At 38.5% G+C, this 23,050-nt stretch overlaps 2 protein-coding genes and 1 long non-coding RNA gene across 3 annotated transcripts in view; 2 read left to right on the plus strand and 1 right to left on the minus strand.

The window, feature by feature from the left end:
* Positions 1–23,050, minus strand: part of LOC113067602 (zinc finger protein 239-like) — a 262,749-nt gene that overhangs the window by 146,017 nt on the left and 93,682 nt on the right. The window lies entirely within an intron of this gene.
* LOC113067359 (interferon-induced very large GTPase 1-like) lies at positions 3,873–9,813 on the plus strand. The gene is given in 3 exon segments (XM_026239719.1): positions 3,873–4,735; positions 4,948–6,250; positions 6,253–9,813. Coding segments are annotated over 3 exon segments (5,544 nt in total). The 5' UTR covers positions 3,873–3,874; the 3' UTR covers positions 9,633–9,813.
* LOC113067505 (uncharacterized) lies at positions 12,444–17,377 on the plus strand. The gene is made up of 5 exons (XR_003279384.1): positions 12,444–12,531; positions 12,925–13,245; positions 15,957–16,277; positions 16,415–16,537; positions 16,738–17,377. It is a non-coding gene; the product is annotated as an uncharacterized LOC113067505 (long non-coding RNA).

Genomic DNA, 23,050 nt, shown 5'->3' on the forward strand with positions numbered 1-23,050 from the left:
TACCTGTAGAGAAAGATCACATATTCAGTGAGAAGCAGGGGTGAAATTATTTTATAAAATCTGGAAACCCTTTTTACATGATATAATATATAGTACTTAATTAGATTGTTTTTATCTCCAGGGTTTTTTTATATGAAAGACAGGAAAAGAAAGAATGAAAAGTGCTAGTATTAGTTGGTTAAGTGCTGGAGAAAAAGATGAGTTTTCAGACGTTTCTTGAAAATGAGTAAAGACTCAGCTGTATGAATGGAGATTGGGTGGTCATTCCACCAGCTGGGCACAGTCCAGGAAAAGGTCCATGAGAGTGTTTGTGAACTTCTTTGGGATGGCACCACAAGGCATCATTCACTTGCAGAGTGCCAACTTATTGAGGGCACATAAGATTGAACTAGTGAGTTTAGTTATGTTGGTGCTCTGCCAGTGGTCGTCTTGTAGGCAAGCATCAGTACCTTGAATTTGATACGAGCGGCTACTGGTAGCCAGTGTAACCTGATGTGGAGAGGAGAAGTTGGGTGGCTTGCTCTGAAAGGAAGGGTCTAATCTTCCTAATGTTGTATAAGGCAAATCTGCAGGACTGGGTCGTTGTAGCAATACGGTCTGTGAAGCTTAACTGATGATCCATCACCTGTCCTGGAAGGAGTTATGGTTGAAGAACCCAGCTGTATAGAGAAGTTGTGATTAAATGATGGGTTTGCTGGAACCACCAGGAGTTCTGTCTTAGTAAGATTGAGCTGAAGGTGATGGTCATTCATCCAGCTGGAAATGTCACCCAGACAAGCTGAAATGTGAGCAGCTACTATCAGGTGATCTGGTTGGAATGAGAACTAGAGTTGGGTGTCATCAGCATAGCAGTGACAAAAAAAGCTATGCTTCTGCATGACAGATCCTAATGATGTCATGTAGATAGAAAAGAGAAGTGGTCCAAGTACTGAGCCTTAAGGAACCCCAGTAGCAAGATCTTGTGACTTAGAAACATCACCCCTCCAAAAGACGCTTAAGGATCTATCGAGTGGTAGGACTTAAAACACAGGAGTGCAGTTCCAGAGATGCCCTCTTTCTGAGGATGGACAGGAGAATCTGGTGATTAATGGTGTCAAAAGCAGCAGACAGGTCCAGTAAGATGAGGTACTGAGGGATTTTGAAGTCCGTCTTGCCAGTCGCAGGGCTTCAGTATTCAGGATCAAGTGGAAAGCAGTAGGAATGATTGGACAGGATAAGTTTGCAAACGTCCATCTCTGAGAGTGGAAGAGAAGGAGGAGAGAGAGTGTGCATTGGTCATTGTGAGTTATCCCAGTCTGAACGGTGTGGAGAATTGGTCACTGATGGTTCTTGTCTTTTTGTGAAGAAAACATGCAAAGTCCTGCTGTAAGAGTCAATGGAGGAGGAGGTAGAGGCGGAATAAGAAGAGAGAGAACGTTTTTGAAGAGTGTCCAAGCATCAACAACAGTTGTTCATTTTGTTGTGGTAGTAGTATGATTTTAGCAGTGAAGACATTTGCAGCGAAGAGAAGAAGGACTCACACTTGAGGTCGTAGAGATTCTTGATTTTATGCCAATTTCCTTCTCTGACAGCCCGAGTTTAGAGCGATGTTCACTGAGAACCTCAGACAGCCAGGGGAAGATGGGGTGGTGTGTGCTGGTCTAGACGACAGTGGCAAAAATTGTCCAAGCAAGAGGTTAAGAGTGGAGCAAAGAGTGTCCGTAGCACTTTTTGTGTCCAGAGCTGAAACTGAGGAGAGTGAAGAGAGTGAGGATGAAACCACAGAAGATAGGCGAGATGGAGAGAGTGAACGTAAGGTTCTGTCGAAAGTGAACTGCATTGGAGTGTGTGCCACTTCAGAAGTAACTGCTAGGTAGCAGTAATGAGGAAGTGGGTCTGAGGTGTGTAGTGGAGCAACTGAAAGAGTGTCCACGGAGCAACCAGTGCGTGTAGATGAAGTCCAGTTGCCTGATTTGTTGAGTCGCTGTAGTAGACACTCGCTTGGAGATCAAATGAGGTGAGCAGATGTGGAAGTCAGCTAGCCTTGGGGTTTATCTAGGTTGGATGTTGAAGTCACCAAGGCAGTACCAGAGAGTTACCATTTTCAGGAAAGTATTGATAGCAGCACATTCAATTCCTCAAGAAGTTTTCCTAATTGACCTGGCGGGACGATAAATGACCACAAAGTGGATTTTAACAGGGTGGGTTACAGTAATGGCATGTGATTCAAATGAACCGTTACCTGTAGGTAATGGTTGAATATCAAATTTCCATTCTATTGATATAAGGAGACCAGTACCTACAACCCTCCCAGTCATACAAGGAGTGTGGGAACAAGTGAAATTATTTTAGAGGGCTGTGGGAGTGGCAATGTCTTCAGGTTTGATCCAAGTCTCAGTCAGTGCCATGAGGTTGAGTAGCAATAGAAGAAATTAAGTCTGCTTTGTTAACAGCAGACTGGCAGTTCCAGAGACCAAACTGGAAAAGAGAGCATAGTAGTAGAGGTCCGAGGGACAGACCATAGATTTGTCGTATAGGCCTTCCTTCGACGTACATTGCGTGCTCACCAAGTGTTAGTAGTGATAATAGAGATCTGAAAGCACATAGTTACTACAAGTGACTTAAATAAGTATTTGAGAACAAGCTATACCAAAAGTAAAGAAAGGGGAGAAAAAAAAGTCACGCAGGTAGAGTCGCGTCTTCACACGAGGGCTGCAGACCGAAACTGGGCAGTCCCATGATAGGCAAATACAAAACCAAGGGCCAATTCAGCACCTATTTACCAGTGTAAGATACACAGTATTTAAACCAAACTTTCCAAGCAACGACGATCACACAGTAGTCTAATGAGATAACGAGGCAAAACACTTACAAGCTGCTGTCCTTTTCTGTTGCTCCAATGTTTCTTCTGACAAGGGATTCAAAACAGCTAATTAAGTACTTTCACTGGCTTTCTTTAACTTCACTGAATCAGTAACTTCAGTAACCTGCAGAGTTTATAGATGAGAAATGTTTTTTCTAATAATTCAATGTTGAACGTTAAAGCACCTTTTTCTTTTTACAGGAATCAGACTTTGGAATAAAGAGCAACTGCAGCAGAATATTTTACACTTGTCCTCAAATTAATACAGCATTCAATGTCACAGCTTCAGACTCCTTTCAGGACAAATCGAAATTGCTAAATATTGATGGTGGACTTAAACTGAGTTTTTTAGGTGATCTCATCCATGTTAGTGGAGCAGCAAAGTATCTAAGAGACACAAAAACATCTTTCAAACAGCAGAGACTTACGCTACATTATCATTCAACAAGCCGATTTGAAGAATTGACTTTGAACTATTTGCCTTTTAGAGATATGGCTGATGATGATCTTGATATAGCCACCCATGTGGTGACAGCAATCCTATATGGAGCAGACGCCTGCTTTGTGTTTGACAGAGAAGTTTCTTCAGATGAGGACAAAAGCAAAGTAGAAGGAGAAGTAAAAGTGGCTCTTAAGAAACTGCAGGGTGCTGTTTCAATAGATGCAAATGCTAATCTAAATATGGATCACAGTCAGAAAACTGCAGTCAAAAAATTCACATGTACATTTTATGGCGACTTTCAGCTGCCATCTAACCCAGCGTCTTTTGAAGATGCTTTGAAAGTTTTCACTGATCTTCCAGAACTGCTGAAAGATAATCAAGAGCAGACGATTCCACTGAGAGTTTGGCTTTTCCCTCTTAACAAGCTTAACAAAAGAGCTTCAAAACTTCATAAAGACATCCGCATGGATCTTATCATTAAGATAGAATCAGTGATTGAGAGTTTAAATACAACTGAGATGAAATGCAGTGATCTTCTGAAAGACTCGCCTGCTCAGACGTTTGCTGCTTTTCATGATACAATTCTAAAAATGAAGCAAAACTGCTGCATGTACAAGTTGAGACTCATGAAGAATCTCGGCTCTTTGCTGCCAAACATCCGTGGAGACGTGATGAAGGAAACTGCACTGATTGATCTTCTACAGGAACATGCCGCGTCTCCATTCAGAAGACGGGATCTTTCACATTGGCTGAAAGAGAGAGAAAGAGAGTCTGAGATCATAAAAACAGTCCTCCGACAGCTGAAGGATTATGGTGCACAGGTGGAAGTCAAAATAGATGCCATCTTGATGGATCTGGAGGTTGGGAATCTGGTCAGTTACACATTCACATCATTGAAACACTCAGATGTGCTTTTTCTTCAACAAACTGCCTTTCTGAGTCCGTCAGCACAAGGAGAAACTGAAGAGAAGAGCCTTGATTCCAAGCAAACACATTGGCTCACTCCTGAGATCAAAAAGTCTATGAGGAGTTATTTGGAGATATTTAAGAACTTAATTGATTCAAAAGACCGTAAACCAGCCAAGTTTATTGTGTCCTCAAAGGAAATGGAGGATAATCCTGGTTCCTGCATTCTTCTGTATGAAAATGGATGTGATAAAGCTCTCTGCTTTATTCCTCCATCCAAACCAGCCTGTCCAGTCACTGAAGAGGTCAAAGGTCAGAGTATGGTTCTGAAGGTGGTTCCTTCATCATGTCCTAGTACAGTGGAGCTCAGATTACTGTATAAACCGAAGCAGGACACAGTCTGGAGATCTGAAGCTGTGCTGAAGGATCAACACACAGTTACTCTGATTGATCTGAGAGAAGGAACTGTGTTTGAGATCAAGTGTGCAGCAGTGGGGAAACTTAACTACACCGTATACAGTGATGTGATCAGCGTCACCACAGAGGTAAGATGATCATTCATCAAATATCAGCTGGCAATAACAAGACGTTAGGTAAGAAATATGTCAGGTAATTGAACAGAAATATTATAACTTACCACCTTTATGGCAATCTCATGATTTAATCAGTTGCTCATTAGAATAAAGTGCATGTTTTTTTTTTAGAAAATTACAAGGAACCTAGTGATATGTAATAATTTTATTTTTTTGTTGAGCAGAGAAAAAGCAAGAATACTGGAACAACAGGAATCAAAGCTGAAAAGATAGATAATCTATTTCACAGACTTCATCTTGGAGACAGGCACCACAATAAACTGAGAGCTGCTGATGTTCTTCAGATCACCAAACATTCATTACAATCTCAAGAGTCTTGTGCCGAAGAGAATCTGGTTCAGATTTTCGTACAAAAGCTACTGATGATGGACTACAGAGCAAGATACTTTAAAGCTAAAGAAAACAATGAAAAAGACCACACACAGCAACAAGACTATGACCCATCTAAAGATGAGGGTGATATTTTTATTGAAATGTCTTTGTCTAGCGATAGAAAAAGTAATTCTGAACGAATCCACCCGATGGATGTTCAGATGGCGGTGTTTCATTGTGCTGATGGTTTCCTGAAGCAGCTGATGGTGACTAAACTGTCCCAGTGTCAGTACGCTCTGCCTCTGCTTGTTCCTGATCCATTCACAAAACAGATTGAGTTTCCTCTCTGGACATTCAGACAAATCAACAAAAGCTGGAAGATGAGAAACAACAACAATGAGACCATCAGTAAATCCCAGCCGATCTACAAGGCACAAACTCCAATGGTGTTTTTCTTCAGGTTTGGCTCTGTGTTTTCATCCAAGTCTCAGCTGATGAACAGTCTGATCAATGAGAAACACAACACATTCTTCCACAGGAACTGTCCAGGCAGCAGCAGAACCAGAGTCCTGATGGATGGAGTGGTGGAGATCGCCTGGTTCTGCCCTTCTGGAACAAATGATGATAAATTCACTGACTGTGTTGCCTTCTGTAATCTACACGGTGAGGCAGGAGACCATGAGAAACAGCTGCAGATCCTCACTGAAATGGCCTCAGTAAATGTTGTTCTTCTACCACGACTGGACAGGAATGACAGAAACATGAAACAACTTGATGAACTCCATAAGGCCTCAAAGCCACTCATTTGTCTTTTTACTGAGGATGAAACTGCTGTAACTGTGTTGAAGGAAAAATATCGGATTGGTCTGAAAAACAGAAATCAGTCAGATGTTTCTGAAGAGCTCAGAAGAGCCATAAAGAATTGTCTCTCAGAATCATCTTCCACTTTCAGACTTTCAGACTTGTCCAAAAACTCAGACATCAGAGTAGATGAGGAAGAGGATGATGACTGCAGAAGAGGAAGAGAAGCAGCACAGCAGATGATGAGTTTACTGGAGAAGAAAGATCTGACAGAAATCAAAGAAACATTTCTGCCTCATCAGGGGAAACTGGGGCATCAGTGGAGTCAGAAGAACAAAGAACTACATCGTCCTCAAAAGATGAGATAGAAATGGACATCAGCAGAAAACAAACAGATTTGAAGAAAATCCGTGAACAGCAGCATGCATCTGATATAAGTGAGTTTGTGAAGCTCTTCATTAAAGAAATGAACACAGGTGCTGAACATGAAATTATATTTTTTGTTAAATGGATTGGAATCCTCCTGGATGAATATATCTCAGCTGACCTTTCTGCTCTACATCACAAGTATAATGAAAAGTGGTCAACAGTCTTAACAATGAATGATAGCAAAAATACAACTGTACAAATTGATCTGGAGCAAATATCTGAGGATCTTCAGACTGCAACCTTTGGTTTGGAGCACATCATTAGGGAGATTGGTCAGATCTATGAATCCTGTTCATCAGTGAAGAAGAACAAGAAAGACCTGCAGGTTCACTTCTCTTCTCTCCCGAGTTTTGCAGCAGAGATGATGATCTCTGGATTTCCTCTGGAGCTGATGGATGGAGATGCTGCTCATGTTCCTGTGATCTGGATCTCTGCTGTTCTAGATGAACTCGTCCAGAAACTGGGAGACCAGCGAGTCTTTGTGCTGTCAGTTTTAGGGCTTCAGAGCTCTGGGAAATCCACCATGCTGAACGCCATGTTTGGACTTGAGTTTGCCGTCAGTGCTGGAAGATGCACCAGAGGAGCTTTCATGCAGCTGGTCAGAGTCTCAGACGAGATGAAAACACAGATGAAAATTGACTACATTCTGGTGGTTGATACTGAGGGTCTTCGTGCTCTAGAATTGACTGGAAGATCAACAAGAGATCATGACAATGAATTGGCCACATTTGTTGTTGGAATTGGAAATCTGACCTTGATAAACATCTTTGGAGAAAACCCATCTGAGATGAAGGACATTCTTCAGATCGTTGTTCAGGCCTTCATGAGGATGAAGAAGGTCAGGCTCAATCCCAGCTGTGTGTTTGTGCATCAGAACGTTTCAGACGTTACAGCTGGAGAGAAAAACATGGAGGGAAGGAGACGACTGCAGGAGAAACTGGATGAAATGACAAAACTCACTGCTAAAGAGGAAGAATTTGATGCAGATTGTTTCAGTCATGTCACTAAATTTGATATACAAAATGATGTGAAGTATTTTGCTCATTTCTGGGAGGGCAGACCACCAATGGCACCACCGAACCCAAAGTACTGTGATAATATTCAAGAACTGAAGGAAACTATTGTGGATTTTGCCTCAAAATCACATGGAATGAGGCTGATAGACTTAAAAGTTCGTATTAAAGATCTCTGGGAGGCTTTACAGAAGGAACAATTTGTCTTCAGCTCCAGTTTCAATGCTTTGGAGATTGCAGCCTACAGGATATTGGAGCCTGAATACAGCAAGTGGTCCTGGAGTCTTTGCAGTGCCATGATGGAAACTGAGAACAATCTACACAACAAAATAGAAAATCAAGTAATTCATGAGGTTAAGGAAACTGATCTTAAAAGAGAACTGAAAAAGACAAATGAAGAAGTGAAAAAATCAATGTCTGAGTTCTTTGAGAAAGTCAGAGATAAAGATAAACTGATTCAGTGGAAAGCATCTTTTGACCTCAGAATTAAAGAACTTCAGGAAAACATTGTGAGAGAAACAAAGAGAAAATTAAATGGGATTCTTCAGCAGCGAGACCTGAAGAAGGAGATCGATGCCCAGAGGACACATTATGAAAATAGTCTCTATGAAAAGAGCAAAGAACTTGCCTTAAAATTTAAAGACAAAGCAAATAATGAGGAAAAACTGAAGAAAGAGTTTGATTCATTTTGGGAACAGAGACTGAATAAGATCCTCACAGAAATTCCTCCAATCAAAGACATTGACATAATGACAGATTTGAAACAAATCCTCACTGGCATCTACAAAAGTGCTCACCATTACAGTGAAAGATGTGATATTTTTACCGTGTTGACTTATTCTGAATATGTTCTTTTCAGAAAGTCCTCAAAAAGAGTTAAAGAAACACATGGATTTACTCAAATTCTGTCTCCAGCGGATGAAGCCCAGATCAGATCATTAGTCACAGATGTTGTTCAGCAGACAGACAAAATGATTCAGTCATTTAACATTTCAAAGATGGGCTACAACATCAGCTGCATTCAAAAACTCACAGGTTACATCAAGGCAAGAGTAACAGAACATCAGACAGTACAAATGAAATATGTGTTCAAGATCAATTTCTTCATGGATTTGGTTCTTTCGATCTGTAAGAGAGCAAACAAGAAGATCACTGACCAACACAGACTGTTCAGGGAAACCAATGATCCTGTAATGTATGTTGAGAAGAAGAGAGAAGAATACTATAGTATTTTCCAGAAATACTGTCAAGGAGCAACATCATCTGCCATTTTTGGTGAGATCATCTGTCAGAAACTGAAAGAGCCCATTGAGCAGAGTGTCTACAAGAAGACTGCTAGAGATTTAGCAGATGAAATGAGATCAAACTGTGAATCTCTGAATGGAAGCAGAGCAAACTGGGAGAAAGACATCCTAAAGACACTGGCAGAAGAGGAGGACTTTGACAAATACATGAACTACATTCATAATCCCAGAGATCACTTCAAGAGTTTCATCAGAGATAAAGTCAGTCAGTACATCACTGGTCAGTTCAGTGACAGTGTTTTACCAAAGATGAAGGAGAACATTAAACTCCTGCAGAAGAAGATAATAAAAGCAGCTCATGAATCCACTAAACATGTTCAAGAGAAGAGAGGAAATGAATCTACTGAACATGTTCAAGTCAACAGTGGAGATGTTAGTTTGTGGTTAAAGAGTTTCACACAGCAACTCTCAGATGAGCTGATCTTCTCTGAAAAAGATCTCAGTGGAGTCAAACATGATGATGTTGATGTGAAACTTATAGAAGATGTGATGGAGAAATCACTCTCTGTTATGTCTGAAATCAGTGGGAACTTCAACACGAAAACATTTCCAGTTAAGCTGGACTTTAAATTCAGACCAGATGAGCTTCTGATTGATCACTTCTGTTGGTGCTGTTGGGCACAGTGTCCATTCTGCACCAACACTGTAGAAAACCATGACGGAGATGGAACTAAAGGGTGGCATTTCTCTCAATCTCAGTATCTCTGTGCTGTTATTTGCACCGAATTAGTGGCATGTGATCAGGATTTCTATGAACCAGATGGAACATTACCTTTGAGAGAACATAGAAGAGCAGGAGGAGTTTATGCAGACTGGAGCATCACCCCTGACCTCTCTGAACTGCCCTACTGGAAGTGGTTTCTGTACCGATTCCAGAAAGATCTGGAAAAATACTATAATAAAACATTTGATGGATATGGTAAGATCCCAGATGAATGGAAAAAATATTCAAAACAAGATGCTATTGAGAGTTTGGGTCAGTGCATATAATAGAGAAGATGAACATTGTAAATCTTCTGTCTCCTCTCAGATTTCCTCAAGTCACACCCAGAAATTAGTTTATATTAACACCAGCCAACATCTCAATCAACACCACATAGAGGACAATGTTCAATCGAAATGTTCTGTTCTACGGAGCAGGAAGTATCCTTAAACGATTTACATTTTATACATTTTAATTGTAGACATTTTTATATATAAAAAATGTTTAGAGGTTAAATTAGCTGTAGATACTAACATGATTAGAATATAAGATTAGTATAAAAAATACGTTTTAACTAAGTTACAAATAATAAGTAAATAACAGTAAAGTTCAGATTATACATTTTTACAGTTTAAAAAGGATATGTGATGTGTAATGTTATTGGAACCCATATTTCAAGTTAAATAACAAGGACAGTTATCCACACCAGCCAATCCCAGTGGCTTTAGAACATCTCCGCGGAGCCACTGTAGACTTCTGCAGCACATGTAACCTCATCCGAGTGGGGGATGAGTGGAAAACCGCTTTCGCGATACCTACTGGTCACTTTGAATACTGCATTATGCCATTTGGATTGGTCAATGCCCCCATCGTATTCCAGGATTTTATTAGATTAGATTCAACTTTATTGTCATACAACATGTAAGACACAGGGCAATGAAATGCAGTTAGCATCTAACCAGAAGTGCAATAAGCAGTAAGTACAGAATATACAAGGTCAACAACATATTACAAATAAATGTACAGATAAGGGAGTGCAGTTCCTTGGATACAACATCAACCGTAGTGGAATCCAGATGGACGAGGGGAAGATAGCAGCTATTAAGAACTGGCCGAACCCCAATCATCAAAGACGTTCATACAGTGATGTCCAGAGTGTGCCATCTCAAAGAGCCTTCACCATCTACCATCTGGCAAGCTCCACGCGCTGCCTGTTCCCAACTGACCTTGGTCACATGTAGGAGTGGATTTCATCACAGATCTTCCTTCCTCCGATGCAGAGCCATATAGAGAGAGAGTTGCTACAACAGAAGTTCGAAATGTTTGGTTGTCACATGATTCGTGTCGACTTAATTAGTTCCAGGAAGTGCGTTGGCGGCCATTCAAACTGATAGAGTGACAGAACTACGATGTCTGATAATAAGAAATCAATAAATGCATTTATTTTATATATTTATACAACACACTGACATATGTATGTAGCATGAGTGTGTAGTTACAGCAATGTTGTTTTTAAAATATCAAATCAGGTCATTTTTGAGGATTAGTGTTCAATTACCGTTATTTTAAAAACTTATTTCAGGCTAACGTTAAGTTATATAAAACGGGTTGCTGTTGCCTTTTTATGTTACATATTCTTCTTTTTTTCACTGATCTCATGTTAACTAATGTCATTATTGATGACTTACAGGTAGTAGAGACAGGCTGGTGACAGGTGATTTTCAGCTGGGACCGCACTATGGGTCAATTAACTGTTACCAGCAGTAATTAGCATGTTAAATAAATGTAAAATTAAGCTTATTGTTTATAATTCTTACAATTACATATAGTAATATAATTATGTATTATAAATATATCTATTATATATAGTAGAATTCTTACAATACTTTTTCATGTACACAATATATTCAGGTTTAAAACAACTTAAGCATACTCGTATATAAACATGTACACTGCCATTCAGAAGTAATGATGCTGAAAATTCAGGTTGGCATCACAGGAGTATATTACTTTTTAAAATAGACAACAGTTATTTTAAAATGTAATTATATATTACGAGATTACTTTTTGTATTTTTATTCAAATAAATGCAATTAACTATTTACAGCAATTCATGAATACATTTCTAATAAATTTAATAGCATGCCAAGCATTTTGTATGTGTCCTTTCTTTAATATTGTCCTTGCATAGTCTCCAACATGGTTTGCTGTGCTGCATGGGGATGCTCCACTCGGTCAGAGAAAGGTGTGCGAATGTATGGCTTCCCCGCTGACATGGAGAGGAGAAAATAATGGTTGGCTCAAGTCAGCAGGAGCTATTTAAATATAAATGAAAATTACAACAACAACAAATTGTTATGTAATTATACTTACATTTATTTGCACCGTTTTACATTGAAAATGATTTACTAGAAATAAGGAACAAGCAAAGCCTTGCAAAACCCAGGGAGCTGAGACTCATGGTGAGACATTGCAGGGAGACCTCAGTGTTACCTGGCTATAACTGTGCATTTAACCACCATGAGATATGTACCATTTGTGGATGGCGAAAAAAACAGTTGTGTGTGGAAACTAAACTCAAGTCAATCTGCAGGCACATTTTGAGGCAAACCAATTTGTCATGACCAAAAAATTAAAGAGTATGCTGAGACCAGATGCTATTCCCACAATCTTTGTACATCGTCCTGTGGTCAAAAAGAGGAGGGCCCTGCTCCACGATGCACCCCTAGACCTGTAAACATATAGCAAATCGCTGCTGATTACAGCTATATTATTCCAGGTGATACATATATAATAAGTACAAACTCGTACTAGTTGAAGTAATATTTCTCATTTTGAAGTGATGTGATATATTCAATATTTAAAATTAGAAATATCATGTATTCTGCCTCGATCAGTTTCAATTGTTGTTAACTGAATGCAAAGAGTTCTAGGAGAATGTTTGTGTAGTGATGATGTATACTCACTAGAGTTACTAAATCTGACATCATACATTGAGGAAGTTAAAAGGAAACTGCTTAAAAGGAAATGATGAGAAGTTCCTTAAGACTCAAAATAAAACCAGAAGTATAGTAAAGGCTTGCACTTGCTGATCAAGTGAAGTGTGTATCAGTGAGTTCAGACAATCAGTCATGAGGTTTCCTTTCTGTTTCTGTCTTTTCCTCTCTGTGCTTCATTTTATTAAGGGTAAGTCCAGATTTATAAATATTTTTATTCTGACTGAATTCAGAGTAATTTAATCAGTCATCAATCGTTGAGATTCTGTGGCAGTGCTAAATGATTCAGTTGAGTATTGTGATCTTTGTTCACCATTTTAAACTGAAGTGTTCATAAATCTATACCGTCTCAGGTAACCTGACCATAACATAAAGCTCAAGCTGCATCCCTGCTCAGTAAAGATTATATCAACTAAAGGTTATATGATTATGAACATATGACTTGTGTAAGTTTATTACACTTTAATGCATGTTGAATTATTATTCAGTGATGAAATCCTCTTCACTGTTACTTCTTCCTGATGTTTATGTTAACCTATAAGACTCACATTGATCCATTCTGAAAGGAACTCTCTGTCTGCAGGATGTCATGTTTCAGATCATAGAGAGTGTAAAATAGTAACAGGTTACACAGGTGGATCAATCCTGCTGCCCTGCTCCTGTACTGACCCTCAGTCTACAGTCAGGACATTCAACTGGATCCACTATAAAAGAGAAGGCCAGTGGCTTGGAGTATTTAAAGATGACAACTACAAGAACAGACTGAAGCTGTTTAATCAAAGTTCTCCAGCGAATCTGTCTCTGCTCATTTCTGACCTCAGAAAGAAGGATGAAGGGTTATATAGATGTGAGGCTCCACAAACTACAAATATTACATATACAGACATTAACTTACAAATTCAAGGTAAATAAAAAACATTTGTTTTCTATAAATGTGCAGAGTAAATATAATTGTCAGTCTAACAGCTGTGAATTATATATTATATATTATCCTAGTTATGCTTGGAGATTTCAACATCCACCTAGATAAATCTCTGTATGCTGATTTCCACACTCTGCTTGCCTCTTTTGATCTCAACCGAGTGTCAACTAGTGCTACTCACAAATCAGTCAACCAACTGGACCTTATTTATACACGAAACTGCTCTACTGATCATGTTCTGGTTACTCCACTGCACACGTCGGATCACTTCCTCCTCACTCTTTACCTCAACATGGTTCCTGACTCAACGCTTACCCCTCCACATGTCATCTTTCGACGTAACCTGCTCCACTCTTACATCTTGTTTAGACACTGTTTGCCCCTTGTCTTCCAGGCCAGCCCGTAACACCCCTTCTGCACCTTGGTTATCTGATGTTCGACGCGAACACCGTTCTAAGCTTAGAGCTTCTGAAAGGATGTGGCGCAAATCCAAAAATACTACTGGTCTTATTGTGTATCAGTCACTCCTATCTTCTTTCTCTGCTAATGTGTCCACTGCTAAAATCACATACTACCATAACAAAATTAACAATTCGTCTAACTCTCACATGCTTTTTAAAACATTTTCCTCACTTCTTTGTCCTCCTCCTCCCCCTCCTGCTTCATCTCTAATAGATGACCACTTTGCAACGTTTTTCATTAATAAAATTAAACACATTAATGCACAATTTTCCACACCAAGATCAACCAAGCTCATATCACCAGCAAACATACACTCATTTACATCCTTCTCTTCACTCTCTGAGGCAGAAGTCTCAAAACTCATCCTTTCTAATCACCCTACTACTTGCCCCCTCGATCCTATTCCATCTCATCTCCTTCAAGCCATTTCTCCGTCAGTTGTACCTGCACTGGTGTTTTTCCCTCATCATTTAGACAGGCACGTATAACTCCATTACTTAAGAAACCCACCCTCAACCCATCTCTTTTAGAGAACTACAGACCAGTTTCCCTTCTTCCTTTCATTGCAAAAACACTTGAACGAGCTGTGTTCAACCAAGTCTCTACATTTCTCACACACAACAATCTCCTTGACAGCAACCAATCTGGCTTCAGAAGTGGACATTCAACTGAGACGGCCTTGCTCTCAGTTGTTGAAGCTCTAAGACTGACAAGAGCAGAATCCAAATCTTCAGTACTTATCCTACTTGATCTGTCCGCTGCTTTTGATACGGTTAACCACCAGATCCTCCTATCAATCCTACTGGCAAAAGACATCTCAGGTACCACACTTCAGTGGATTGTGTCTTACTTATCAGATAGGTCCTTCAAAGTATCTTGGAGAGGTGAGGTGTCCAAGTCACAACATCTAACTACTGGGGTGCCTCAGGGCTCAGTTCTTGGACCACTTCTCTTCTCTGTCTACATGGCATCATTAGATTCTGTCATTCAGAAACATGGCTTTTCATACCACTGCTATGCTGATGACACTCAACTCTACCTCTCATTCCATCCTGATGATCCGACGGTAGCTATTCGCATCTCAGCTTGTCTAACAGACATTTCTTCCTGGATGATGGACCATTACCTTCAACTCAACCTTGCCAAGACAGAACTGCTTGTGATTCCAGCAAACCCATCGTTCCATCACAATTTCACCATCAAGTTAGGCACATCAACCAAAACTCCTTCAAAAAACAGCCAGAAGCCTTGGAGTTATGATTGATGATCAGCTGACTTTCTCAGACCACATTGCTAAAACTGCCCGGTTCTGCAGATTTGCTTTGTTCAACATCAAGATCAAGTCCTTTCTTTCTGAACATGCTGCACAACTCCTTGTTCAAGCTTTTGTTCTGTCCAGGCTGGACTATTGCAATGCCCTCTTGGCAGGTCTTCCAGCCAATTCTATCAAACCTTTACAATTAATTCAGAACGCGGCAGCAAGATTAATTTTTAATGAGCCACAAAGAATACACGTCACACCTCTGTTTATCAATTTGCACTGGCTTCCAATAGCTGCTCGCTTAAATTTCAAGGCATTGATGTTTGCCTACAAAACTACCACTGGCTCTGCACCCATTTACCTAAATTCGTTACTTCAGACTTATGTGCCATCTAGAAGCTTGTGTTCTGCAAGTGAACGTCGCTTGATTGTGCCATTCCAAAGAAGCACAAAGTCACTTTTACGGACTTTTAAATTAAATGTTCCCTTCTGGTGGAATGACCTCCCCAACTCAATCCGAGCAGCTGAGTCCTTAGCCATCTTCAAGAATCGGCTTAAAACACATCTCTTCCATCTTTATTTGACCCTCTAACTTTATCACTCAATATTCTAATTCTATTCTTAAAAATCTAACTACCTTTCTAATCTTTTTGTATTAGATTTTCTTTTCATTTATTATGCAATTGTGTATGTGTGTGTGTATATGTCTATGTGTGTGTGTGTGTAAAGACCTCTAACACTAGCTTGCTCTATTCTTTTTTATTCTTTTTGTTTTATTTTTATTTATTATATTTTTTAAAAGCCCATGCTACATGTACTGTGTTAACCTAACTGAGACTTGTTATAGCACTTATATATCATTGCTCTTTTTGTTGTTTTTGATTGCTTCCACTGTCCTCATTTGTAAGTCGCTTTGGATAAAAGCGTCTGCTAAATGAATAAATGTGAATGTAAATGAATATGTTGTCAGGGTGTGATCTAGATCAGAATAAACCTGTGGCTAAGGAAACGGGACACTCGGGAGAGTCTGTGGTTCTGCCCTGCTCCTGTACTGAACTACAGGCTAAACCTGAACAACTTACATGGACATTTACTGCAATAAACAAAAACTCTGAAGAAATTTACCCACATGAACAGAGCGAGAGAGATACAGGTCGAGTCAGACTATTAAATGAAATCTCTCCTGGAAATCTCTCTCTACAAATATCAAATTTGACCAAAGAGGACCAGGGAGAATATCGCTGCTCTGTCTCATCTCAACAGCACATTAACATCAGACTCATTGTTCAAGGTAATTATTACTTCTCGTTATTTAGAATCAGTAATTATGTTGCTTTAAAAAAAAAAGTTTAAAGAATGACATGTAGCTTTATTACAGTGTGTGCTATTGTGTTAAATTTTGACTGACAATTATTTAACTCCGAACAGAGGAAATTTACTTTCAATCGTTCTGTTTATCAACCCATAAACCTGCAAAACACAGAGAAGAAAGTTCAACCACTCAACACACAGGAGGCATAACGAGAAAACAGCCACAAATCTTGCATTAATGTAAGCAGTGTGAAATGCTAAATTTTGGGTTAAAAGAGTATATCTTGACTTAATTATTTAATCAGTAAACATATTCAGATAAATTAATATACTGATGTGTTTTTTTATGCTTATTGTGCTTGATGTGACATTTGACACTGCTCTTTCTGTAAAACATTTAAGTTAGATACCATAGTGTACCTCTCATTCTCTCTTTCTAGAATGAGTTTCCATGTTCAAACAGCAGACGCCCCAGCACAGAGACGCAGCAGAGCACGTGGAGTCTATCAGCACCGAGTAAAAATGACTCTAAATCATAATCTGCATTTTATTTGAAACATCAGAAACTTTCTGATCTAACTTTGTTAACCTATTTTATGGCCTCTGTTTTATCTCAACATATCTTGTTTATACCCTCTTTAATTTTAAGATGTGTGTATACTTATGTGTGTTTAGCTAATTTCAAAAAGCTTTTTTGCTAGTTGACTTCAATTATCATGGGAAGAAAAAGCCAGACCAAAAGCAGTGCTTTAGAGTTAAAGATTAGTAGCATTTTCTTCATAATCTCTAAGGCAAGTTTCCAGAACGCATTGTTATCTTGGTATCATGTAATTCTTTTTGATGATTTAACAAATAGTGCATATATGTCTGTCTTCCAGGAGTTTACCATTTTGTTACAATAAAAAATATTGTCAAAATATATTATAGCTAGATATCGTGTCACTGATGCTACTTAAGAAAATACTTTGTATGATCTCTCTCTCTCTCTCTCTCCCTCTCTATTTCAATTCAGTTAAGCTTTATTAGCATGACTGTAACACAATGTTGCCAAAGCATTAACATATATATAACAACATAAATAAAATCCATCTAAATAAATGAAAAGATAAAGTAAAGCAGTGTTGAGTTAATCATGTTTAACATCTAACGTTGTGACTGGTTAATACATATTTTGCAGTTGTGTTGCCATTTAAAAGTAAAAAAAAAAGGGCATTTTCCATGTTTGTCCAAGTCTTCCTCTCTCTATTACTAAATCATGGTTACTTAATCTGTATTTGGAGAGGATTTGTCTTTCTTTAAATGGTTTAATCAATAAATAACTAGCAAATTTAGTGGTTCTGTTTAGGGTAGAGTAGCATTGGAGTTTATTTTGAAGGTCAAAGTGTATTTTTAGGGATTCATCATGAGTGTCTTTTAGATTTTTGTCATTTTCTTTAATAATGGCTTGGGGTTGAAGCTGTAGCCAGTGAGGAGCTGCATTTTGTGGATTATCTGAAGAGCAAGTCTGTTTAGAGGATCAGATTCTGGTGAGGTTTCATTGGCGAGGGGTTTATCTCGGATTGAATCAGGATAAGATTGATGGAGGTGATGCCAGAACTGAACACATCTCTTCTGGACCTCAATCTATGGACCCTAAAATGTTTCTGATAATTTCTAGTTGTAGTTTTTCTACTGACGTTTTATCAAAATTTTTCAAATCTATTATTGGTCCGCAAATTTCTTAAGCATGTGTGTTTTTGTGTTAAAGTGATCCCCTGAGGATTGTTCTGCTGGGGGAAATGTGTGAGAAAACAAACTTCACATTAGGACGAGCAGTGTTTGACAGTGGAGCTCCTCCAGAGAGAGAGTCAAGATTGAGCATAAGAAAATAGTTTTTAGCGTCATCATAAAAACAAGGAATGGGGCTCTATAATATTCCAACCATAAGAGACCATCCTTAGAGAAAACAGAAGAATATCTCACATGTGAACTGTATCATGATACAGAGAGATCATCATTTGATGAAGATTGGAGCAGATCTTTTACTTCACTCAGAATAAAGGAGAAAAAGAAAGATTTGGATGCAGACGGTGATGGAAAATCATATCTAATCATATCACTCATATCTAAGAAAAATGAAGTAAAAGGTTTTCTTCATAAAATACCAAATATATCCAATTGTAAGTATTCCTGCTTTTGCAATTACACGTTCAGCTGTGTTCTGACACCAGGTTACTGAATATTAGGAACTACTTTGACTTTCAGCAGTTTTGAGAGGGTAGCAACATTGAAGGTTGCATTGATAGTTTTTATGCCTAGACACTACATTATCTGAGTCTGCGTGCTCTGCTTCTAACGGCAGAGAGAAAGAGATCACTTTTTTTTCCTAGGCCCCTGGGCTACAGCATTACGGTAGCCCCCCCTTCCTAGATTTTTTTTTTTCCTTACAATTATATATGTCAAATTTAGATTTTTTTCTTTCTTATTGATATGCTAGTTAACATACAATTTTCTACTTAAAATATGCATGTAAGTGAGTATGAAAATTCACTCTTTGCCAGATCATTGGCGTTTGTGAACAGCAGAATTATAGCCTTTACATAAAATAAAATATACGAAAAGAAAATGCCATCAGAACTTTCCTGGCTGAAATGTGAGTTTACAGGTATGATTTCAACACCATAAATTACACAAAATATAGATTATTCATCATTAGTAGATTGAAACAAAAGTTGGCATAAATGGTTGCTATCTGATGATTGTTAACTGGGTTTTTATTTTGAAACGTAGTGCTCATGTTTGATTAATTAAATCATTGCCGTTTAAAGTATAATGATCATATTTAAGTAATAAGGTTACTGTTTTTCCATCCCTGGATTAAAAATTATACTTTGAAGCAGCACCACTGATGGAACACAGACTGAACCTAAAACCTTCAGCTGACACAAACACTATATCCACACACTTGTAATTTACTGAAGTCGCAATGTGTGAAGTTACAGAAAGTTGTCCGGTCCAGTTCCTTTCACACAGCAGTGTTGTGTTACTTGTTAAGCTGCACATTATAGAGACCGGCCCGTAATTTAGCCTTCTCAAATCATCACAACATGCTTAGAATAAAATCTATAGATATAAAACAGTTCAAGTATATAACAATGTTTAAACGTTAAACCTAGTTAAATGTGCACTATCTATATAGTGGAAGCTAAAACGCAATCTGCAAGACATGGAGAGCCCAGTGTGATCACTTGCGGTTTTTTCAGTTGAAATGCTGTTATTTTTGCTCATACAGGTAAGAGTAGCTGATACAACATTTGTATTTGTAGAGGGTCTGCTTTTTTTGTGTGCACTCACACTATCATCAAAACGTTGTGCTTTTATAAAATAAAGAAAACAAACATGATGCACTTCCTGACGCTTTTTGGCTTCACAAAAATTAACCAAAACTCAGTGAATACAAATTACAAAACCTTTCATTATAATAATCTGTAAAGATATACTTTTGCCAATGCTTCACAGCAAGCATTAGCATATTGTCCGTATTTGAACGCAGAACTCTTCAGCTGTGCAGTAATCACCACACATACATGCTGGTGCTGCTGCTGGCAGGACACTTATCACCGTCGAGCCGCTCTTGACAGTCATGGTAACACAGTCTCACGTGGTTTCCACTACCTCTAACATATTTTTCATCACTAATTGATGGATGTCTAAAATATAAAAATAAAAAGAAGCCTTAAACAGGCCCAGCTCACGTCTGAACTATGACTCTTAAATTAAAATTATAAATAAATTAGAATAGCTCTTATTCTAGGCTTCTTAACTAGCTAGCACATTCTGCATTTTGCTCACAGTATATCGGAGGAACACCCCAACTATACAAACTGTGTGGGTGAAACCTAAACTGAATCATTAACTACAAATAGTACAAGCAGGGTGTCGCTGCAAATAAGTGTGTAAATTTGTTTAAAGAATGCTGTTTTCACTGCTGCAAACTCCCATTTATACAAATAATTATTAGAAAAGTTTGCCATTCCCAAGTGCAGGCCCCTGGGCTTCAGCCCCTTAATGTGCCCCTGCCAATAGGTCTAAATACCTAGATTTACCATGCAAAATATGCTCGCCTTTTAATCTGTCATGTAGTAGTGACTGAGGCAAATTAGCTGTGCTCCAGTCGTAGAGCATTACAATGTGCACATCACAAAGTAGCACTGAAAGTTGCCTTCCATCTACAGAGCTGCATGGGACTGATTCTTTAGTCCTGCTCCCACAAGATTCTGTCCCGTGCCCGCCCACTCCCGCAGAAATATATCTTATCTGGTCCCGCTCCTGTCTGCAACATCCATGTTTCGTCCCACTTCGTCCCACAAAAGCCTGCATAAAAAAAAGTATACTCGTAAAGTAAATCGAAGAAATTTACATGTAATGGTTCTGTAACATCTCCTAAGCTTTCATTAGTTGACAATGAGAGCCAGTTGCCAGCTGCTAATGACACCAGGCCCATTGGTAATGTTGTTTAACATCATGTGACTTCAGACTCTGGTCAGGTCATGACACAGACTGTGGCACTTGTCATCGAAGACACAGTAGTCCATGCATTTAATGATACTGGTGCTGATGTTTCTCTTATCAGTGAAGATTTCAGAATATCTACTCCTACCTTGTGTCAAAGACCATTGGTGAAACAGTTTATATCTCTAACATCAATTTCTGGTGAAACTTTAGATTCAGTGGGTACATTGTCAGCAAATGTCACATTGGGAAAGCGTACAGTGTCACATTCATTTCAAGTGATCAGAAATTTACTTGTAATTGGTTGGGACTTTTTTGTCTATACACAAAATTGTGATTAACATGCAGAACATGTTTCTTCAGTGAGGTGCGGACTCCATATCCTTTATGGGTGTAGATAAGCATTCCCTTAAACGTTTCAATGTGACAATGTGTACCACTACAATTGGTCCTGCTCTGTCAGAGGCTGTAATCAATGGAAAACTTGCATCACCCCACACAGGTTTGCAGCCAAATGGCTACACAGGTGTGTGATCATCATGAAGATACGAAGACAGGGTTTGCATGGACTGTGACAAAAGCAGATAAGGGTTCAATTTATGTGAAGGTGGTCAATCCCTCTGCAGATGACATTTCTCTGTACTGTGGTACACCAATTGTTACTTTCCATTTCATTTCTGAGAGCATTCAGGATGGTTTTGTGATCATTGAGAAAAGTGTGAACAATGTAAATGCTCGAATCTCTTGATGCTTTTTCAGAGTCACAGTTATTTTCTACCATGGACATGTCTACGAGTTATTAGCAGGTAGAATTAGATCCAAACGACAGGAAAAAGATGTCCTTTACCACAGGGGATGGCCTGTATCATTTCAAAGTGATGCCAATGGGCCTTAAAATAGTCCACCAATGTTTCAAAGGCTAATGGAGTTAGTTCTCAGAGGGCTGCATTGGACAAAGTTCGTCATTTATTTTGATGACATCATTTGTTTGGGTAAATATTTTGAGGATCACATGAAAAACCTCACAGACATTTCGACCAGTTTCAGGGAAGCAGGTCTCAAGCTTAACCCTGCAAAGTGTCATTTCTGCAAGGCATCTGTAATGTACATGGGCTATGTTGTCTAAAAGGATGGACTGTCTCTTGATCCAGCTCATAGTGAGAAAGTAAGAGACTGGCCAACTCCAAAATCAGGTACTGAGGTGCAAGCATTTTTGGGCTAGCTATGGGTGTAGCTTTTGGGTGTAGCTATTATAGGTTTTTCATGCAAGATTATGCCTTTAAGGCTCAATCTCTACACAGACTAACCCACAAAGACGTGCGTTTTGAGTGGACTGATTTGTGTTCAGTAGTCTTTCAGCAACTAAAAGACGCTCTGATGTCTTTGCTTGTCATGGCATTGCCTCATTTTGATCAGCCGTTTACATTGAGTACAGTTGCATCTAATACAGCTATTGATGCTATTTGAACTTAATGCTGTGCATAGAAGAAGAAAATGTTGTTTGTTTTGGCAGTTGAGCTCACTTCCTCATTCTGTGCTGCCTTACATTCGTTATAGTTTCTTGAGTTATGTAGTCTGTTGTGGCCTGAAAGAATGATATCATGTGATTAAAAGTTTTTTTTTTTTTTTTACGTCTACATAAAGACCAGCACGGGACTTTTGCTTTTTGGAACTCAGAAGCTTAGCAGACTGACAGGTAACTTAATTATATTTAGTATCTTAATGTAGTAAGTTAATAATAACTACACTGTCGTTTTTGTGATTCCACTTGTTTTCTTGTCCTGTCAGTTCCATCCAAACGTCTTGTGCCTGAAGTGCAATCGCAAAGCAGTCATCAGAATCTGAGTGAGTATCCCTATAAGAATATATATATAGCATATACAAGTATACCTGATTGTGACCTTGTTAATATATAACTGCAAACATATTTTGTCCTTTATCTTTGCAATATATATATATATATATATATATATATATATATATATATATATATATATATTAAATTACATTTTTATGTTTTCATTTTAAATTTAAGTTTCATCAGATGTCACAAAACCTGACTCTATTTGTTTTAATTGTCAATTCCAATGTATTTTTATATAAAAAAAATTTCAACAGAATGTACAATATAAAAATGTAATTACATTAGCATAATAAAAAACCTCTTAATATAATGTAACAGTAGGCCTATTTATGGTTCCATCCAGTTGTTTTTATGCATGAATTGAAAATGTGCATTAAAACATCTGAAAACACTGCAAA

Source organism: Carassius auratus, linkage group LG28B (assembly GCF_003368295.1).
Source record: "Carassius auratus strain Wakin linkage group LG28B, ASM336829v1, whole genome shotgun sequence".
Lineage (NCBI taxonomy): Eukaryota > Metazoa > Chordata > Actinopteri > Cypriniformes > Cyprinidae > Carassius > Carassius auratus.